We start from the raw sequence: 16,256 nt of genomic DNA, 5'->3' as shown, positions 1-16,256 counted from the left end.
GTGTGTGCACGTGTACTTGTATTTACTATACTTGTGAGGGCCGTTATGTCCCCACAAGTATAGCAGAATTTGAGAAGTAGATATTGTGAGGACGTTGTTTACACATGATTATAATTTTTTTCCCATTTACATGACCTTGAGTAAACACATAACATGGACATGATGACGAATGATGTTTTCCAACCTCTTGTGTATCTCTGTCCATCATGGTGGCAGCTGGCGGACATGACGTGCTTTTCTTATTCATCCACATTTCCTTTTCATAACATCCGGCCTCACTCAACAGTGAATCAAACAGATCAATATATAAATGTATGTAGTATGTACACACACATTGTGTAATGCACAATGTGCATTACATTCACCCATGCACACATACTGTGCATTCTCACACCGACGGTGCAGGAAACCATGCAAGGCATCATCGGGAGCAGTTAGGGGTTCAGTGTCTTGCTCAAGGACACTTCGACACTAACCCAGGGGAGCCGGCGGGGATCGAACCAGGAACCTGGCCTTTCCCCAAGAGGCCGCTCTACCTCCTGATCCACTGCCGCCCCCATTAGTAATAATTCTATTACTGTGATTACTCTGAGTCTTAAGTTCAGACTGATTGCAGTGGACTGAAATCTTCTGCTTGCAACGTCCTGCTTTGGGTTGCAATCTGTTTTCATCACCGGCGACATGCCAGACGACTCAATGAGTTATTAAAACTGTAATTTACCTTTTTGAAATATGCAAACCAGCTGCTGCCAGCAGGTCTGCACACAACAGCAGACTGATGCTTTTTCATGCTGATGTTATGAAACGGCAAGGGGAGGGAGGGAGGAGGTCACAGGAAGTGGGAGAGCTTCTTGCTTTCGGTTTGTCTCCGCCAGGCCAAAGGCATGGCCGAGACTATGTTTGCACCCTGTCCATCCGTGTGTGTGTCCACGCGTGTGTGTGGGTGTGTCCGTCTGTGAACAGCTAATCTCCGGCACTGTTGGCCCGATCGCAGAGAAACTGTGCACACACACTCTCTGGACGCCAGAGCGGAACCCCTGCCCCGAATTTTTCAGATCGGCCTGTTTTAGCGCCACCAGGAGGCCGATTTTTGCTAAACGCATTTCTTGATATTACTCCTACAGATTTTGTCCAAACATCACGCAAATCGGTACACATTATCTCTATAGTCATGTGATCAACAAGGATCTGTCTGATTTTTCATAATCCATCCTGATTGGCTAAGATTGGCATCTAAAATTATCAGGAGTGGCTTGTTTGAACAGAATGATAAATGCAGCATCCGATTGCCGTGAAACTATGCACACACATTCCCACTAGGCCGAGGAACACATTCCACCCTTTTCACATTGTCCTGTTATAGCGCCACCAGGAGGCCGATTTTTGTTAAACATTCTTTTTAATATTACTCCTACAGATGTTGTCCAAACATCACGCAAATCTGTACACAGTATCTCTATAGTCATGTGATCAAGACGGATCTGTCTTATCTTTTATATTCCATCCTAATTGGCGAAACATTGCTACCTGACTTGGTGGAGACCTGTGCTCCGAGTAGCACTTTTTCTAGTTTATTTTCTTTTTGTCCCCCCATTTAAAAAAATAAATAATACATTGCAAACAGTGACATGACCCATAGTGTGATCGTTGTGCACAAATACATCGAGAAACTAGCGCTGGAAGCTGCTTACTAGCCTCAGGCTAGCATTTTTCAGATGAGGAGAGAAATGCAAATATATCCTAATTAGCCAAATTTGAATGATGCCTGCTTGGAGCTGGTACAGTAGTTGAAATAAATAAATTCATACATAAATCTACAGCTCGCTATTCAAGTGCCCCGTAGCAGTGGTGGAAAGTAACTAAGTACATGTACTCAAGTACTGTACTGTATTTTTTTACTGTGCAATTTTGAATTATTGTAACTTTTTTTACTGGAGTTTCTACTCCACTACATCTCAAAGGCAAATATTGTACTTGTACTTGTACAATTATTTGACAACTTTAGTTACTAGTTACTTGTTACTGTAGATTTTGATTATTATTACAAAACCACTTTAGACCTTTATACAGTAGGCCTATATATATACTTTGGCAATTTGAAAATAGACGATCTACAAGCTCTCAACGCGCTCATCTGTTGTGCAGCCTCTGTTGTTGCATCACATTTGTCATTACAAATTTAGCCATATACTGTATGCATGACCACAGTAATTGTAATATATACTGTAGCCTATATTGTAGACTTCAGATGTGAGTAGTTTTATTTGAAAACTTGTGAAATGGGACCTTCTGCATAATGAGTACTTTTACTTTTGGTACTTTAACTACACTTTGATGTCAATACTTTGGTACTTTTACTCAAGTAAATTTTGAATACTGGATTTTTACTTGTAACAGAGTATTTCTACATTGCAGTATTGATACTTTTACTTAATTGAAAAATAAGAAACTGCTCCTTTCCTTGAAATGAAAAAGAAAATCTTAGAACTGTTACTGTAAGGTCAACTACTACTGTATGGATCATTTCCCTTTAGGCCAAATGCTTTGGAGAAACACAGCATAAGAACAGCTGTGTCGGAGTGAATTAAAACTGAAGCAGAAACCCTTTTATCTGTGTTCATCACAGAGGAGGAAATCATTAGACATTTCTGACCCACCGTTCTCTCTCGCTCACAGCATAGTTTTTGCCTTTAACCAAAATAACAGTAAGAGATATCTGACTAATTGCTTTATTTATTGGCTTCAGTTGGTTCTTAATGAAATGAAATCCACAGAGCCAGATAATATTGACATGATGCATAAAAGCACTGCAAGTGTTGTGGAGAGTCGAACAAAGGCAAAACACAGCAGTGGTGGAAAGTAACTGAGTACATTTACAAGTACTGTACTTAAGTACAATCGTGAGATACTTTTACTTTACTGGAGTATGTCCACATTTCAATACTTTTACTTCTACTCCACTAACACCTCAGAGGCAAATATTCTACTCCACTACAATTATATGAAAACTTTAGTTACTAGTTACTTTGTAGATTTTCATTATTATTACAAAACATACATTAACCACCCTATTTAGACTTTGGCTATTTGAAAATAGCCGATCTACAAGCTGATCGCAATGCGACGCGTTGTGAGCTTGTAGATCGGCTATTTAAAAAAAAAAAATTAATACATTTTAGACATATATGATATAACTTGTGAAACAGGACTGCATAATGAGTACTTTTACTTTTGGTAACTTTAAAGGTAGGGTAAGTGATTTTCTTTGGTTAAAATAAGTGTTAAATAGCTCTATATTCTGATAGTACTCATTGCTATAGAGTGTTTTTGCTCAGTAAAAGGAGTCTCCTTGTCTCTCCAGCTCTTTATAAAACAGAAAATGCATTTTCGTTTCAGTTTCAGTTTCATTTCCAATTTTATCCTATCAGGATAGAGAACTCAATCAGGATATAGATTAAACAAGTGAAATTGGAAGTGATGACACCAAGAAATGAGCATGCAAAATTGGAGCTGGAACACTTTCTCCTGATTGGCTGAGATTTTGACACCTACCGGAAAATGTATTTTCTGTTTATTAAAGAGCTGGAGAGACAGGGAGACTCCTGTTACTGAACAAACACTCTATAGCAATGATTACTTTCAGAATGTTAACCTTTTAACAAAATACTTTTTGTTTTAACCCAAAAATATCACTTACCCTACCTTTAAGTACGTTTTGATGCCAATACTTTTGTACTTATGCTCAAGTAAATTTTGATTACCGGAGTACTTTTCCCACCACTGAAACGCAGTAGTAACAAGATACTGTACAAGCAGTACCGTGGGAGAGAAAGTCACAACACAGCAACTTATCTTCTCTATGACTCTTGCATGACTCCATTCTACAATTAGCTCCATGTTATTCATTCAGGGTTTTGTCTTGTTTTTCATTTATATTTCCTAATCAATTAGAATAGTGTGAACTGTAGCCGTGTTATTAATATTGTTATTTCTTTTTCTTTTCTTTTTTTGAGAATGCAACATAATTGAGTCAGATTTTCTCATCATTCTCAGGATAACAATCACTCACATTAAAGTGAGAAACTAACAGTACATGGCAGTGTGTGAGGAAATTTCAATTAAGCATAATTATTTCTGTGTAAAGAAGATAATGGCTGTATACAGTAATTGAAGTTTTTCCTTATTGGCAATTATAGCCTACAAACAGTCCAACAGAAAAATGCAGTTCTCCTACTTGCACGTACAGTATGTTGCGTCTAGCTCAGTGGTTCTCAAACTTTTCCATGTCAAGGATCCCCAAATGAATACGTATTTGACCATGAACGCCCATCTGAAATTATGATGTGCCAGGGGACCCCTTTTGTGTTGGTAACATCTTTCAAAAATATTCAAAATCTTTCAAAAATAAAATTATAAATAGCATAACACGACGTGTTGTGAGCTTGCAGATATGCTATTTTCAAATAGCCGATGAATTGGTTAAAAGTGGTCATGCTGATTTTAATGCTATACTAACTAATTTAGCTGGGGAACCCCCCTGGCCTGGAAGCCCCTCAAGGACCGCCTTGGGGTCCCCGGACCCCACTTTAACAACCACCGTTCTAGCCAACACAAACAAATAGAACTGCGATCTCTCCCTTCCAGAGGGGAGAGATGGGGAAAAGCCTTTGCTGTCACAGGACAAAAAATACAACCCCAGTTAATCACCCTAATGAATTGTGCTGACTAACACAGCAGCAGTTTGTGACTTGTTTTTCTTTGACAACAATGGAGACCTATGACTAATGGATGTGAGCTGTTGGCGACTGTACATGAAACATGCTTGTGTAAGGAGAAGGAATGTTTCGGTTTGGGGCTTTTTGCAGGCTATCTACTGATTCTATACTGTACATTGAAATCTGAGTGAGTGAGAGAGTGAGTGAGGTGGATCTCCTCAAAAATATATATAAATCCACAAATCCCCTCACACTGTATATGGAATTCTGTTTGGAATTTAACTCCATTATATGGGCATACAAAGGGACACAGACAGACAGATACAGAAATCTCCATAGGCATAAAATGGACACAGGCAGACAGACAGACAGACGGATACAACAGGTGTTGGATATAAGGGTGGGGCATGCATCGACTCCCGGTAAAGCATCTGTGTCATTTTAGATTTTAGCTATACACCAAAAAAATGTTTTACCTCGCAGGATTTAGAACAGTGGTTCTCAAAAATCACTGTACGGTACATCTGCTATTTTTGAAGAAAAAATAATAATAATCTTGAAAGTGCTTGAAAAAGTTGTAATAATTATGAGTGTTCATTGTTTTAACACAAATCTTCTCTTCTGGGGTTCCCTGGCACAAAGCATTTTCAGATGGAGGTCCGCTGCCAAATACATATAATTTTGGGGGTCCTTGACACAAAAAAGTTGGTGTTTTTAGAATCGGCCTCAGGTCTTAACACATTGGGTGCCAGAGGTTTATTAAAATATTATACGTTGAGTGCCTGCATTTCTTCCATCCACTTGCGTTATACGTTTCGTGCTGTAGAAGCCCCGACGCGGAAGTGCATGTAAACAAAGCGTGCGTGCGAGACGGCGGAGGGTCCCGACTAACGCCTGGAACAATAATATTTCCAACGCGATCCTCCATTGCAGCGTGATCGCCGATCGAAAACGGCTCGTTTCCACCACGTTAAAAAGAAATGGAGATATTAAGCTTTTAGTCAAGGAGATAACATTGAAAACGCCGACCGGAAGGATTTTTGACATGGAGCCACATCCAGCCTCTTCTTCTCAGAAACTCCTTGGGTGATGTCAAAGTTTCGTTTTAGCGCCCCACGTGGGCCACTCAATAGAATTGGGTCAAAAACGGTCCGGACCGTTTTCGGCACTTCTCGTTTGGATCCTCAAAAACCGTCCGGACCGTTTATGGCACTCGATGTGTTAATGGCTTAATAAAAACCAAAAATTACGGCGAGAGTATCCTGTCATGTTTGCCGCCCTGAAGGCTGTAGCCGCCCACAAACATGTCCCTTTAAGCGGTGAGGATCAGGATGTCTCACTCTCTCAGTCTCCGGGCAGCCTTGTCCTTGTCGTCTATATTTTACATCCTTCCATCTGCCAGGACCCGTGGAAGAGAAAGAGTCATTGTACATATTCATCAATGTCAGCGCGGACGGGCCGTGTGAAAATTGATGTGCATGTGTGAGAGCTCAGAGGACACTGTCAAAGCCTCTGATAACCTATGGTAGTTTGTCGGCGGTCGGGCAGAAACCTCATATATCCATATTTCAACTTTAAAAAAAAAAATAATAATAATAATGCTCTATTTTGTCATACTAGAGCAATGGGATTCCCAAACTTTTTAGTTGGAGACACAAGTGAAAATAGCAGATCTACACAAGCTCACAACGCGTTGCGAGCCACTGTTTGGGAAACAGTGTGTAGACTGTCGGGCGACAGTAGCACAAATAGCCGATCTATATTGTGGCACGTTTTGAGCTTGTAGATCGGCAATGTTTTGCTACTTTTGATCATTTTTGACAGTGAATGTGGCTTAGTCCAGCGGTTCCCAAATTATTTTGGGGGGTCCCCAGATGATTACCTTAATGAGCAACATTGTTTTCTCACTCAACAGTAAACAAACCAACATACAGTATGTATGTATACAGGGTATTACCTAAGTTACAATTTAATGACTTTTAAGACCTTTTTAATACCAAATTGGCCAAATTGTCAAATATTACGTAAAGAAGAGGCAAACACTGTGAAAATAGCCGATCTACAAGCTCACAACGCCTCGCAGTGCGAGGCGTTGTGAGCCTATAGTGTGGCTATTGTCACAATATTTATCTGTGAAACAGAGTCAAACTAAATGTAAGGCCTACCATTCCAAGTGCTTGTCAGGGTGGGGGGTCTTCAGTTCGAATACAAGAGCTTGTGATTAAATAATAACTACATTGGATTGGAACGCAGGTTATTTTTTCCCCATTTCCTGAAAAGTAACAGTTTTGGACATACAAGGTTTCCACCCAGACAGCGACATTTGCTCTGTCCATATTAAAACTCCATTTCCCCCTCTGCTGGTGAACAAAGGTCACTGCACTGTATCCTCTAGGGAGCCACAGGTGGTGATGGTCACACATAAATCATGGACACCATACTCTTCTGTGGTGGGTGTGGGTGTGGGTGCGGGTGCGGGTGCGTGGGTGGGTGTGTGGGTAGCCTGGTAAACCCTCCCTCCGGAAATCTCAATTCCATTTCATTTCAGGAGTGAGTCTGGCATGATCCGCCTTTCTGCAATATTGGCTCTGTATGCCAAACGGCCGGGCCTATCAGCGTCGTCGCTCATTGTTCTGTGATTGACAGCTTACGTTGGCCAATCAGGTGGCGAGTTCGAGTGAGCCCAAAACACGAACGGCAGCCATCTTTTTCTTGTGCGGCCAATTCTCCGCTATTTTTTTACTTCAAAAAGCTCTCTAACTTCTATTTTGAGGCACGGAATTTACTTATAAGATATCGTTTGGATAGAATTTAGTTGTTTAACTTCATATATGTGGTCAATTAATCATGACAAAGCCTATTTAAAAAAAAAAAATTTGAGAACCGGTAGGGGCGGGCAGTGACACCATTGTACCCGAAAAAGGCAACCCATTTTGGGTATGGCTGTCTCAAAAGTCCCGTCGCGTCACATTAAGACTGGTGAACTGCTGATTGGCTGAAGGGGAAAAATTATCATTGGCTGAAGGGGTTGTCAGTCAACGGTATTACTCCCGCCCAACTCCAGCACAGCCAATATTGCAGACAGGCGGATCAGGCCAGACTCACTCCTGAAATGAAATGGAATTGAGATTTCCGGAGGGAGGGTTTACCAGGCTAGGTGTGTGGGGGGGTTTGAGTGTGTAGTTATTGTGAGGAAAATGTTCCTCACAAATGCAGTTAAACAAAGATTTTTTGATTTAATGGCCATTCCACCAAGCACTGTAATATAAAGATAAAGCATTACAAATCGTTATCATTGAAGTAGATAGCAGATTTCACACCACAATTATAATACAATAAGGCGAACTAGACAATGATGAACATAGGTATAGTTATCATTATGGTTATAGTGCTTAGTGTGAACCAGACAATTGGACTCGAGTCATAGTGACTCGACTCGGACTTGGAAGGTAAAAGACCAACGAGACTTGAGACTCGACTCCGACTTGCTAGCCAATGACTCCCGACTCGACTCGACTCGTGACAACATGACTCGTGACTTGTTTTGTTTTTTCCCCTGTGAACGATCTGTGTGTGTACTGTGCAAACGCCACCGTCAGCGGGGTTATTTTGATTCTATGACGGCTGCCGTCCAGTTATCATCAGTGCCAGTGTTGCCAGATTTTCTGTGAGCAAAAACAAGCAACCAGGTCTAGGAAAACCAGCCCAAAACCAGCCCAAAAGAAGCGAGTCAAGCGACTATGGGCCACATGAGCACTCTAACATATACATCAGCTATTTGAAAATAGCAGATCTACAAGCTCACAACACGTCGTTGTGAGCAGCTTGTAGATCGGCTATTTTCAAATAAAATCGTTCGGCGAAATTATAATAAGCAGATCTGGCAACCCTGATCAGTGCGTGCAGAACAGCTGGGGCACTGCGCCACAGCAACTGCAAAAACAACAATGGCAACAGCAACAGAAGTCCCCAAAGTTATTCAATTTGCCAAGCCAGGAGGAGAAGGAGAGGTGGTGCTGCTCACTGTGCTCAGTACTCACTTTAAATCTAATAATAAATCAACAACAACAGTAGCATCAGCCAGCGAGATATACGTACATGTAAACATGAAAGTCACTCACCACTGTCGAATCAGGATCACACCGATCATGATGTACTGTAGTGAAGTCAAGTGACTGTATACTTTATCCATGGTAACAACAATAAAGTCTCTGCGTAATCCATCACTTTCTCACGACGCCACTTTTCCATTCGTCCGCAGGTTTCATAACTTTAACTTCACTAAATCACTCCCACCAAACTTGAATTCCTTCCTTCTTTTTATCCACCATAAGTTTCTCTCTGCTATATAAACTTAAAGAGATGCCTTTATTCCACTGTGTTGTAGCCTCTTTTTCTTTTTCTTTTTTTTTACCAAGGACCCCTTTGCAAAACAAAATAAAGACACGTGTTGGTCCTACAGGGTTGCCAGATCTGCTTATTATCATTTCCCTGCAAGATTTTATTTGAGAATAGCAGATCTACAAGCTCACAACGCGTCGCATTCTACAAGCTCACAACGTGTCGCAATGCGACGCGTTGTGAGCTTGTAGATCTACTAGTATTTTCAAATAGCTGATGTATATGTTAAAGTGCTCATGTGGCCCATAGTCGCTTCTTTTAGGCTGATTTTGGGCTGGTTTTCCTAGACCTGGTTGCTTGTTTCTCTCACAGAATCTGGCAACTGTAGTAGATGGCTAAACTGTGCCTGATGGAAAATGACATAATATTAAAATACTACAAAACAAACACAGACACGTCAAGATTATAGGCCTAATAGGCCTATAGATAAATGCCATTAATGTATTTCCTTTCCTGCATCATTTCACCCACAGTTTATCCAATATTCATTCATAATTATAGTTATAGCAAAGTAATGTCCTTGAAGTTTGTTGTTTGTTACCTTTGACTTTGTTTAATGTTTACATGAGCACTTGTTCACTTGCTCTAACTTTGTTTACAAAACAATACACTTGAAAACTACTCAGAAAGGCAGTGCCAGTTTGAGCCAAAATGTTAAAAAGTAAACAATTTTGTATCAAACAGGCCATTTCTTTAGTGTAATTTAGCCTTTCTCTAGTTCTAACTAAATGATCAGACATGTAATGTTGTAATGGATAAATGAACAGCTTTATGCTGGTTTAATTCTTGACTTTAAGATACGGTTTCTCTCTTCAAGATATAAACCTGAGTGCTTTGTGGGTGGGCTGGGGAACAATCGTCAATCGTAGTGAGGGACTTAACCGTAGTGAGGGACACAACCTTGTGACTTGACTTGTGACTCGGCTTGACTTGCCCACAACAGAAAGACTTGGGACTCGACTTGGACTTGGGACAAAATGACTTGGGACTCGACTTGGACTCGGACCGGAGGGTTGGATTGACTTGGGACTCGACTTGGACTTGGGACCAAATGACTTGGGACTCGGACCTGAGGGTTGGATTGACTTGGGACTCGACTTGGACTTGGGACCAAATGACTTGGGACTCGACTTGGACTTGGGACCAAACGACTTGGGACTCGACTTGGACTTGGGACCAAATGACTTGGGACTCGACTTGGACTCGGACCGGAGCGACTTGAACAATTGTCTGGTGTGAACGGCCCAATACAATCAGGAAAAGATTCAGGTTAGTATTAGACATTTGTGAGTTAGGTTTAGGCGTTAGGATTGGAGTTATGCCTGATGTATACTTAGTTGCATGGTGGTGTCGTTCAACTAAAGCTAGCTAGTGTAGTAATACAAACAAACTGTGCGTGTGTGTCTTTTTCCCAGGCCTCGGACGTGGACACGGGGAACTTCAGCTCCAACAAGTACCAGCTGATCATCCCTCCCTCGATCGACGGCCAGCCCTTCGTGATCGGCAACTACACGGGCCTCATCAAGTCGGCCGTCATGTACCGCAACCAGCGCCGCGCCTACTTCAAGTTCCAGGTCAGAGCCACGGACGACTGGGGCAAGGGCCTGAGCAGCGTCGCCGACGTGGTGGTGAGTAAGAATGTGGTGTTTTCGTCGTGCACGTGCCGTATGCCTCACACGTCCACACATGATGAATAGCTCTATATACAAGCTCACAGCGCGTCACTTCGTGCCACGCTGCGAGCTTGTATATCTGTTATTTTTTTAACATGTTTGAAATAAATCTTGAAAGTGTTGTGGGGGTCCCCTGGCACAAGACATTTTCAGATGGGGGTCCGCTGCCAAATATATATCAATTTGGGGGTCCTTGGCACGAAAGAAGTTTGAGAACTACAAATTTAGAAGGTGTTTGTAGAATGGGCCTCAGGTCTTAATGGGTTAAAGAACCTTTTATTTTAATGGGTTCAGAAGGACCCCTAGTCAAACCCTATACCCCAGGGGTCTATCCTTGGACCGCTCCTTTTTTCCCCTCTACACCAAATCTCTTGGTCGAAAATAGACCATTTTAGAAACATTATTTTTCTGTGTGTACACACACGATAAACCTGTAGTGATGGGTGCATTAGCTCCACTGAACTTCTGTCTCCAGTTTTTCTTGCCACTGATTTATTCATTTCGTTGTTGTCGGGCAGAAACCTCGTAACTCCATACTCTCCCTACTTTTTAATGAATGTGTCATACTACAGTGTCACATAAAAGTAGCAAAAATAGCCGATCGGAAAGCTCACTACGCATTGTGATGCAACGCATTGTAGTTAGGCTATTTATGCTATTTTTTGTGAAAGTTAAAGCGGTTAACCACTTAAATCCCAGCATCCGTATTGTGGGGAAAGCTTTTGCAGAAAATATCAGATTTACAAGCTCACATAGCGTTGCAACGCGGCGCGGTGTAAGGTTGCCGATCGGCTATTTTCAGCAAAAGCTTTCCCCACAATAACAGAAAACAGAAAATACACTAGCATAGAGTCCTGAGGTACTCCGTTCAAACATTTTAGGGTTTAAGTGGTTAAGTTTGTGTGTGTCTTTTATGAATATTTAACCAATGCAAAGTATTAACAAGAGCTTGTGACTAACTACATCCATTGAATCCATTGGAACAAAGGTTCTTTTTTTTTCTCTTCAGTTTTCTGAAAAGTAACGGTTCCACCCGACCGTGACGATTTGGATGATGATGATGGTGATGATGATGATGATGATGGTGCATGTTTTTTCCCGTTGCTTCCAGTCTATTGAATTATTCACAGTACTTTAGCTGCAGCACTAGCACAGCAGACATATATATCGTGGACCCGACTGAACCCTCCGTTTCTAGCTGACGATCCAATTAACCCAGTCAGTCCGGGAACGCATCTGTGTCATTTTATGATTTCTTTGGCTATTCAAAAAATCGTGAATTAATTTTTTTCCCCCTCAAATCTTTGCTTCTGGAGATTCTACAAATGTCTTCTAAATTCTAACAGTTTTCTGAAAAACTCATATTGCTATAATCAGTGGTTCTCAATCTTTTTTCATGTCAAGGACCCCAAAAATTATATGTATTTGGCCGTCGACCCTCATCTCAAAATATTTTCTTCCAGGGACCCCCCCAGAAGCAAATATGAGTTAAAAATGTTCAGTTAAAATATATATTCAAAGATTTGCACTCATTTTCACAATTTTTCAAAAATAGCAGATCTACAAGCTCGTAGCGCGGCACGAAGTGACACGCTATGAGCTTGTAGATCAGTTATTTTTGAATAGCCAAAGTATAAAAATATAAAAAAATATATATAATTAATTTATAAATAATATAAAATATAAAAATAATGGTTAATAGTCACAGATGCGTTCCCGGTTTGAACGGGTTAAACTCTGCACAGAAGTCTATGGATTTTCCTTCATAATTGGTCTGTGTGTGAGAGTGTGCGCGCCTGAGCATTTGTGTGCGTGTGTACGGGCGTGTGCGCACATGTGTGTACTTGTATTACTATAGTTGTGAGGACCGAATGTCCCCCTCAAGTTTAGTACAATTTCAGAAATAGACATTCTTAGGACCTCACAAGTGAGATGGGTGTTTTATGGTTAAGAAAGATTTTTTGGGGAGTTAGGTTTACAATTATGAAAATTGCATTTGCACTCGAGTAGCAGGCGGGTGTCGCGCACCAAAAATAGCAGATCTACAAGCTGCACAAGAGCGTAGATCTGCTATTTTTCGCTTTAGGGTTAAGAATGACAAAGTATCATACAAGTGGCATTAGTAAAATTTCCATCATAAAATGTTGGATGCCCTCACAAGTATAGTACTGTGTGTGTGTGTGCGTGTGCGTGTGTGTGTGTGTCTGTGCGCACATCTGTCTGTACTAGTATCTCTGGACATTGTGAATTCCCCACCCACATGGCGATTGGACTCGGTTTTTGCCCCCAATTGAGTATTTATCCTGGCAGGCTTATTTTTCATTTTCCGTGAAATATGTTGGGCTAACAAGCCCACTAATGAGACAGAAGGAGGGGGTGCTGGACATATCTCGCCTGGATATGCACGAGCAGAGCAGTGCTTAACCCTTTAAAAACCGGGAACGCACCTGTGTAACCACTTTAACCATTATTTTATACTTTGGCTATTCAAAAATAGCAGATCTGTTAGGATTTAGAAGACATTTGTAGAATCCCCCAGAAGCAAAGAAGCAAAGATTCAAGTTACAAATGTACAAAAATATATATTCCACGATTTGCACACATTTTCATGATTAAAAAAAAATAGCAGATCTACAAGCTCATAGCACGGCACGGTGCCACGCTATGAGCTTGTATATCTGCTATTTTTTAATAGCCAAAGAAATCTAAAAGTGACACAGATGCGTTCCCGGTCCTAATGGGTTAACCATGGCACTCGTTAATTTTCAGGGTGAAACCTAATTTCACGGGAGGGAGTCGCATGGGAGATTGGGCCCGCGGAGCAGGAGAGAAGATGCTCTCTGCGCGTGCTTACCTATCGCCTCAGAATTAAGCCCGCGGTACAGCTGTCGCACGCGGCCCCCCAAATACAAGCCGGGCAATTAGCGGGGGTTTAGTTTGACCCGTCACGAGAAACAAAGACGTCGCTGTCGGGTGGAAACCTTGTATGTCTGGAAAAAAAACATTACTTTTTTGAGGAAATGGAGGGGAAAAAATAACCTGTGTTCCAATGGATCCAATGTGGTTAAGACTGTATTTAGTCACAAGCTCTTGTTAATACCTTTCATTGGTTCAATATTGATGAAACCCACATACTCACATACTCACTTAACCTCTTTCACAATTGTTCATACTTTTTTGGCTAAGTAGCAAAAATTGCCGATCTACACACCTGGATGAGCTGGACTCGGTGTGTTAATAGCTTCCATATACACACACATGGAAGCATACACAAACACATTATGGGCGCTCCACAAGTGTGGAGAGGACAAGTGTGCTTTCTTTTAAAGACTCTTTCAAATTTAGAATTGGCTTACCTATCATAGAATTGAAGTACTTAGCTGGGTGTTTTAATTGTGGTGTATATTTATGTATTGTCTTGTCTTGAATCTATGCATTGACCCGAGCATAACGATTTTCCCTCGTGAATAATAAAGGACATCTAATCTAATCGCAACTCCCCGCGATCTGACGCGTTGTTGTGAGCTTGTAGATCGTCTACTTTTGTGTGACATTGCATAGAGTGTATGACGAAGTAGGGCATTCATTTAAAAACATTAAAAGTTGATGTATGGAGATACAAGGTTTCTGCCCAACAGCAACGAAGAGCATGTGTAGTCACACCATCCTTCATGCATCTCTCTCACTCTCTCTTTCTCTCATTATCTCTCTCTCTCTCTCTCTCTCTCTCTCTCTCTCTCTCTCTCTCTCTCTCTCTCTCTCTCTCTCTCTCTCTCTCTCTCTCTCTCTCTCTCTCTCTCTCTCTCTCTCTCTCTCTCTCTCTCTCTCTCTCTCTCTCTCTCTCTCTCTCTCTCTCTCATAGGTGTCAGTGGTCAATGCGTTGGACATGCAGGTGGTTGTGTCTAACGTCCCGGCCTATAAGGTAGAAGAGAACAAGGAGAAGCTTGTTAGGTAAGACAGCATTTGGTGTGATTCATTGATTGATTGAATACTTTATTAACAGTTTGCAAACAAAGCACAGAAACTACAGTTCTATACAAAAGAATGCTAAAATGATTAAACCTAAGAAAGCACTATGGCATGTTTCCATTGGGGTCCTGTGTATTCAATTCATAGAAACATTTAATGACAGACAAATACTATGCAAAAACATCATATAAACGAGTAGTAATCAAAAAGAAAAATATGTACAGTAAACAGTTGGGGGGGGGGGGGGCATTTCTGGTGATAGGCTTTATGAATGAAATGAAATGTGAATGTTGCCCTGAATGACATTAGAAGAAATTAAACCAGTAGAATTTGCTTACTGCCAGCCTATAGGGACTGGACTACTGTATGTGGGGTGTGGGGACCCCCAGTGGTCCTTGAGGGGGTTCCAGGGGGTCCCCAGCTAAATTAGTTAATACAGCAACAACCACTTTAACCCGAATTTGTACTTCGGCTACTTGAAAATAGCCAATCTACAAGCTCACAAGAGATACAAGCTCACGATCTGAGATTGGCTATAAAAATCTTGAAACATTTTGACACATTTTGAATAATTTTGAGAAATGAATAGAATATGTTTACACACATATTATATTATGGGGGATCCCTGGCACAAAATCTTTTCAGGTGGGGGTCCGTGGCCAAATACATATTATTTTGGGGGTCCTTGACATGAAAATGTTTGAGAACCACTGCTATAGATCAGAGAAGATATAGGCTATTATTCTTTTTTTAAACTAAAAACAGATGTACAAGCTCGCAACGCGCTGTGAGCTTCTAGATCTGCTATTTTTGAATAGCCGACGTATAAAACATGGATAAAGTGATTAAAGTGATTGTGATGCTTTAGCTGGGGACCCCCTGGAACCCCCCCAAGGACCCCTGGGGGTCTGTCTACGGACCCCACTTTGATAACCAACCACCGCTGTAGATGTGCCGCAACTGTACCCTGCGATGCTGTTCAGAGGCAAACGAAACAAAGTGAAAAACGACACAGTCACATTACAATTTGCGAAATATTTATGAACGTAATTTCACCAGCCTTTCCATTTAGACACTCTAGTTCATGAATTCTAACATGACACTCAACAACACCGCCGTTTCCTCTCCCACTGTCAGTGTGTTGCAAATGTGTGTCACTGACACAGTTTTTTTATAATTGTTTTGCAATCTGCATACATCTAAAGCGTTAATGGATTTTTACCACTAAAACCTGGCTTTCAGATTTCCACTTTGGGAAAAGCGGTCTGACGCAGGTAGAGAGTGTGATACGTTTTAACATTAATTCGATACGCATCACGATACATGGTTGACGATACGATAGATAGACACTATTTGTTTGTTTATGGGGATAAGATATGATTATGATTCAATGATTTAAAATCAATACAGTAATTATTGAACCAAAAAAAAACGATCAGTGTGAATTTTTTATCATTATGGATGAAAATAAGTAAACACAGTGATTCATTGGCATATA

The 16,256-nt window shown here is 41.1% G+C and overlaps 1 protein-coding gene across 1 annotated transcript in view; it reads left to right on the top strand.

Moving 5' to 3' along the window:
• The window catches only part of LOC308099801 (protocadherin-15-like), a gene marked incomplete at its 3' end in the record, with an annotated part of 359,052 nt that overhangs the window by 330,957 nt on the left and 11,839 nt on the right, over positions 1-16,256 (top strand). The window contains exons 29-30 of the mRNA XM_080448598.1: positions 10,532-10,744; positions 14,652-14,740. Of these exons, the coding sequence (XP_080304724.1) occupies positions 10,532-10,744; positions 14,652-14,740 (302 nt within the window). The remainder of the gene's footprint in view (positions 1-10,531; positions 10,745-14,651; positions 14,741-16,256) is intronic.

The sequence above is a fragment of the Gymnoscopelus braueri genome (assembly GCF_963280865.1).
Source record: "Gymnoscopelus braueri genome assembly, chromosome: 14".
NCBI classification, from domain to species: domain Eukaryota; kingdom Metazoa; phylum Chordata; class Actinopteri; order Myctophiformes; family Myctophidae; genus Gymnoscopelus; species Gymnoscopelus braueri.
The sequence above is the reverse complement of the archived record's forward strand: the minus strand, read 5'-3'. Positions and strand labels throughout refer to the sequence as shown.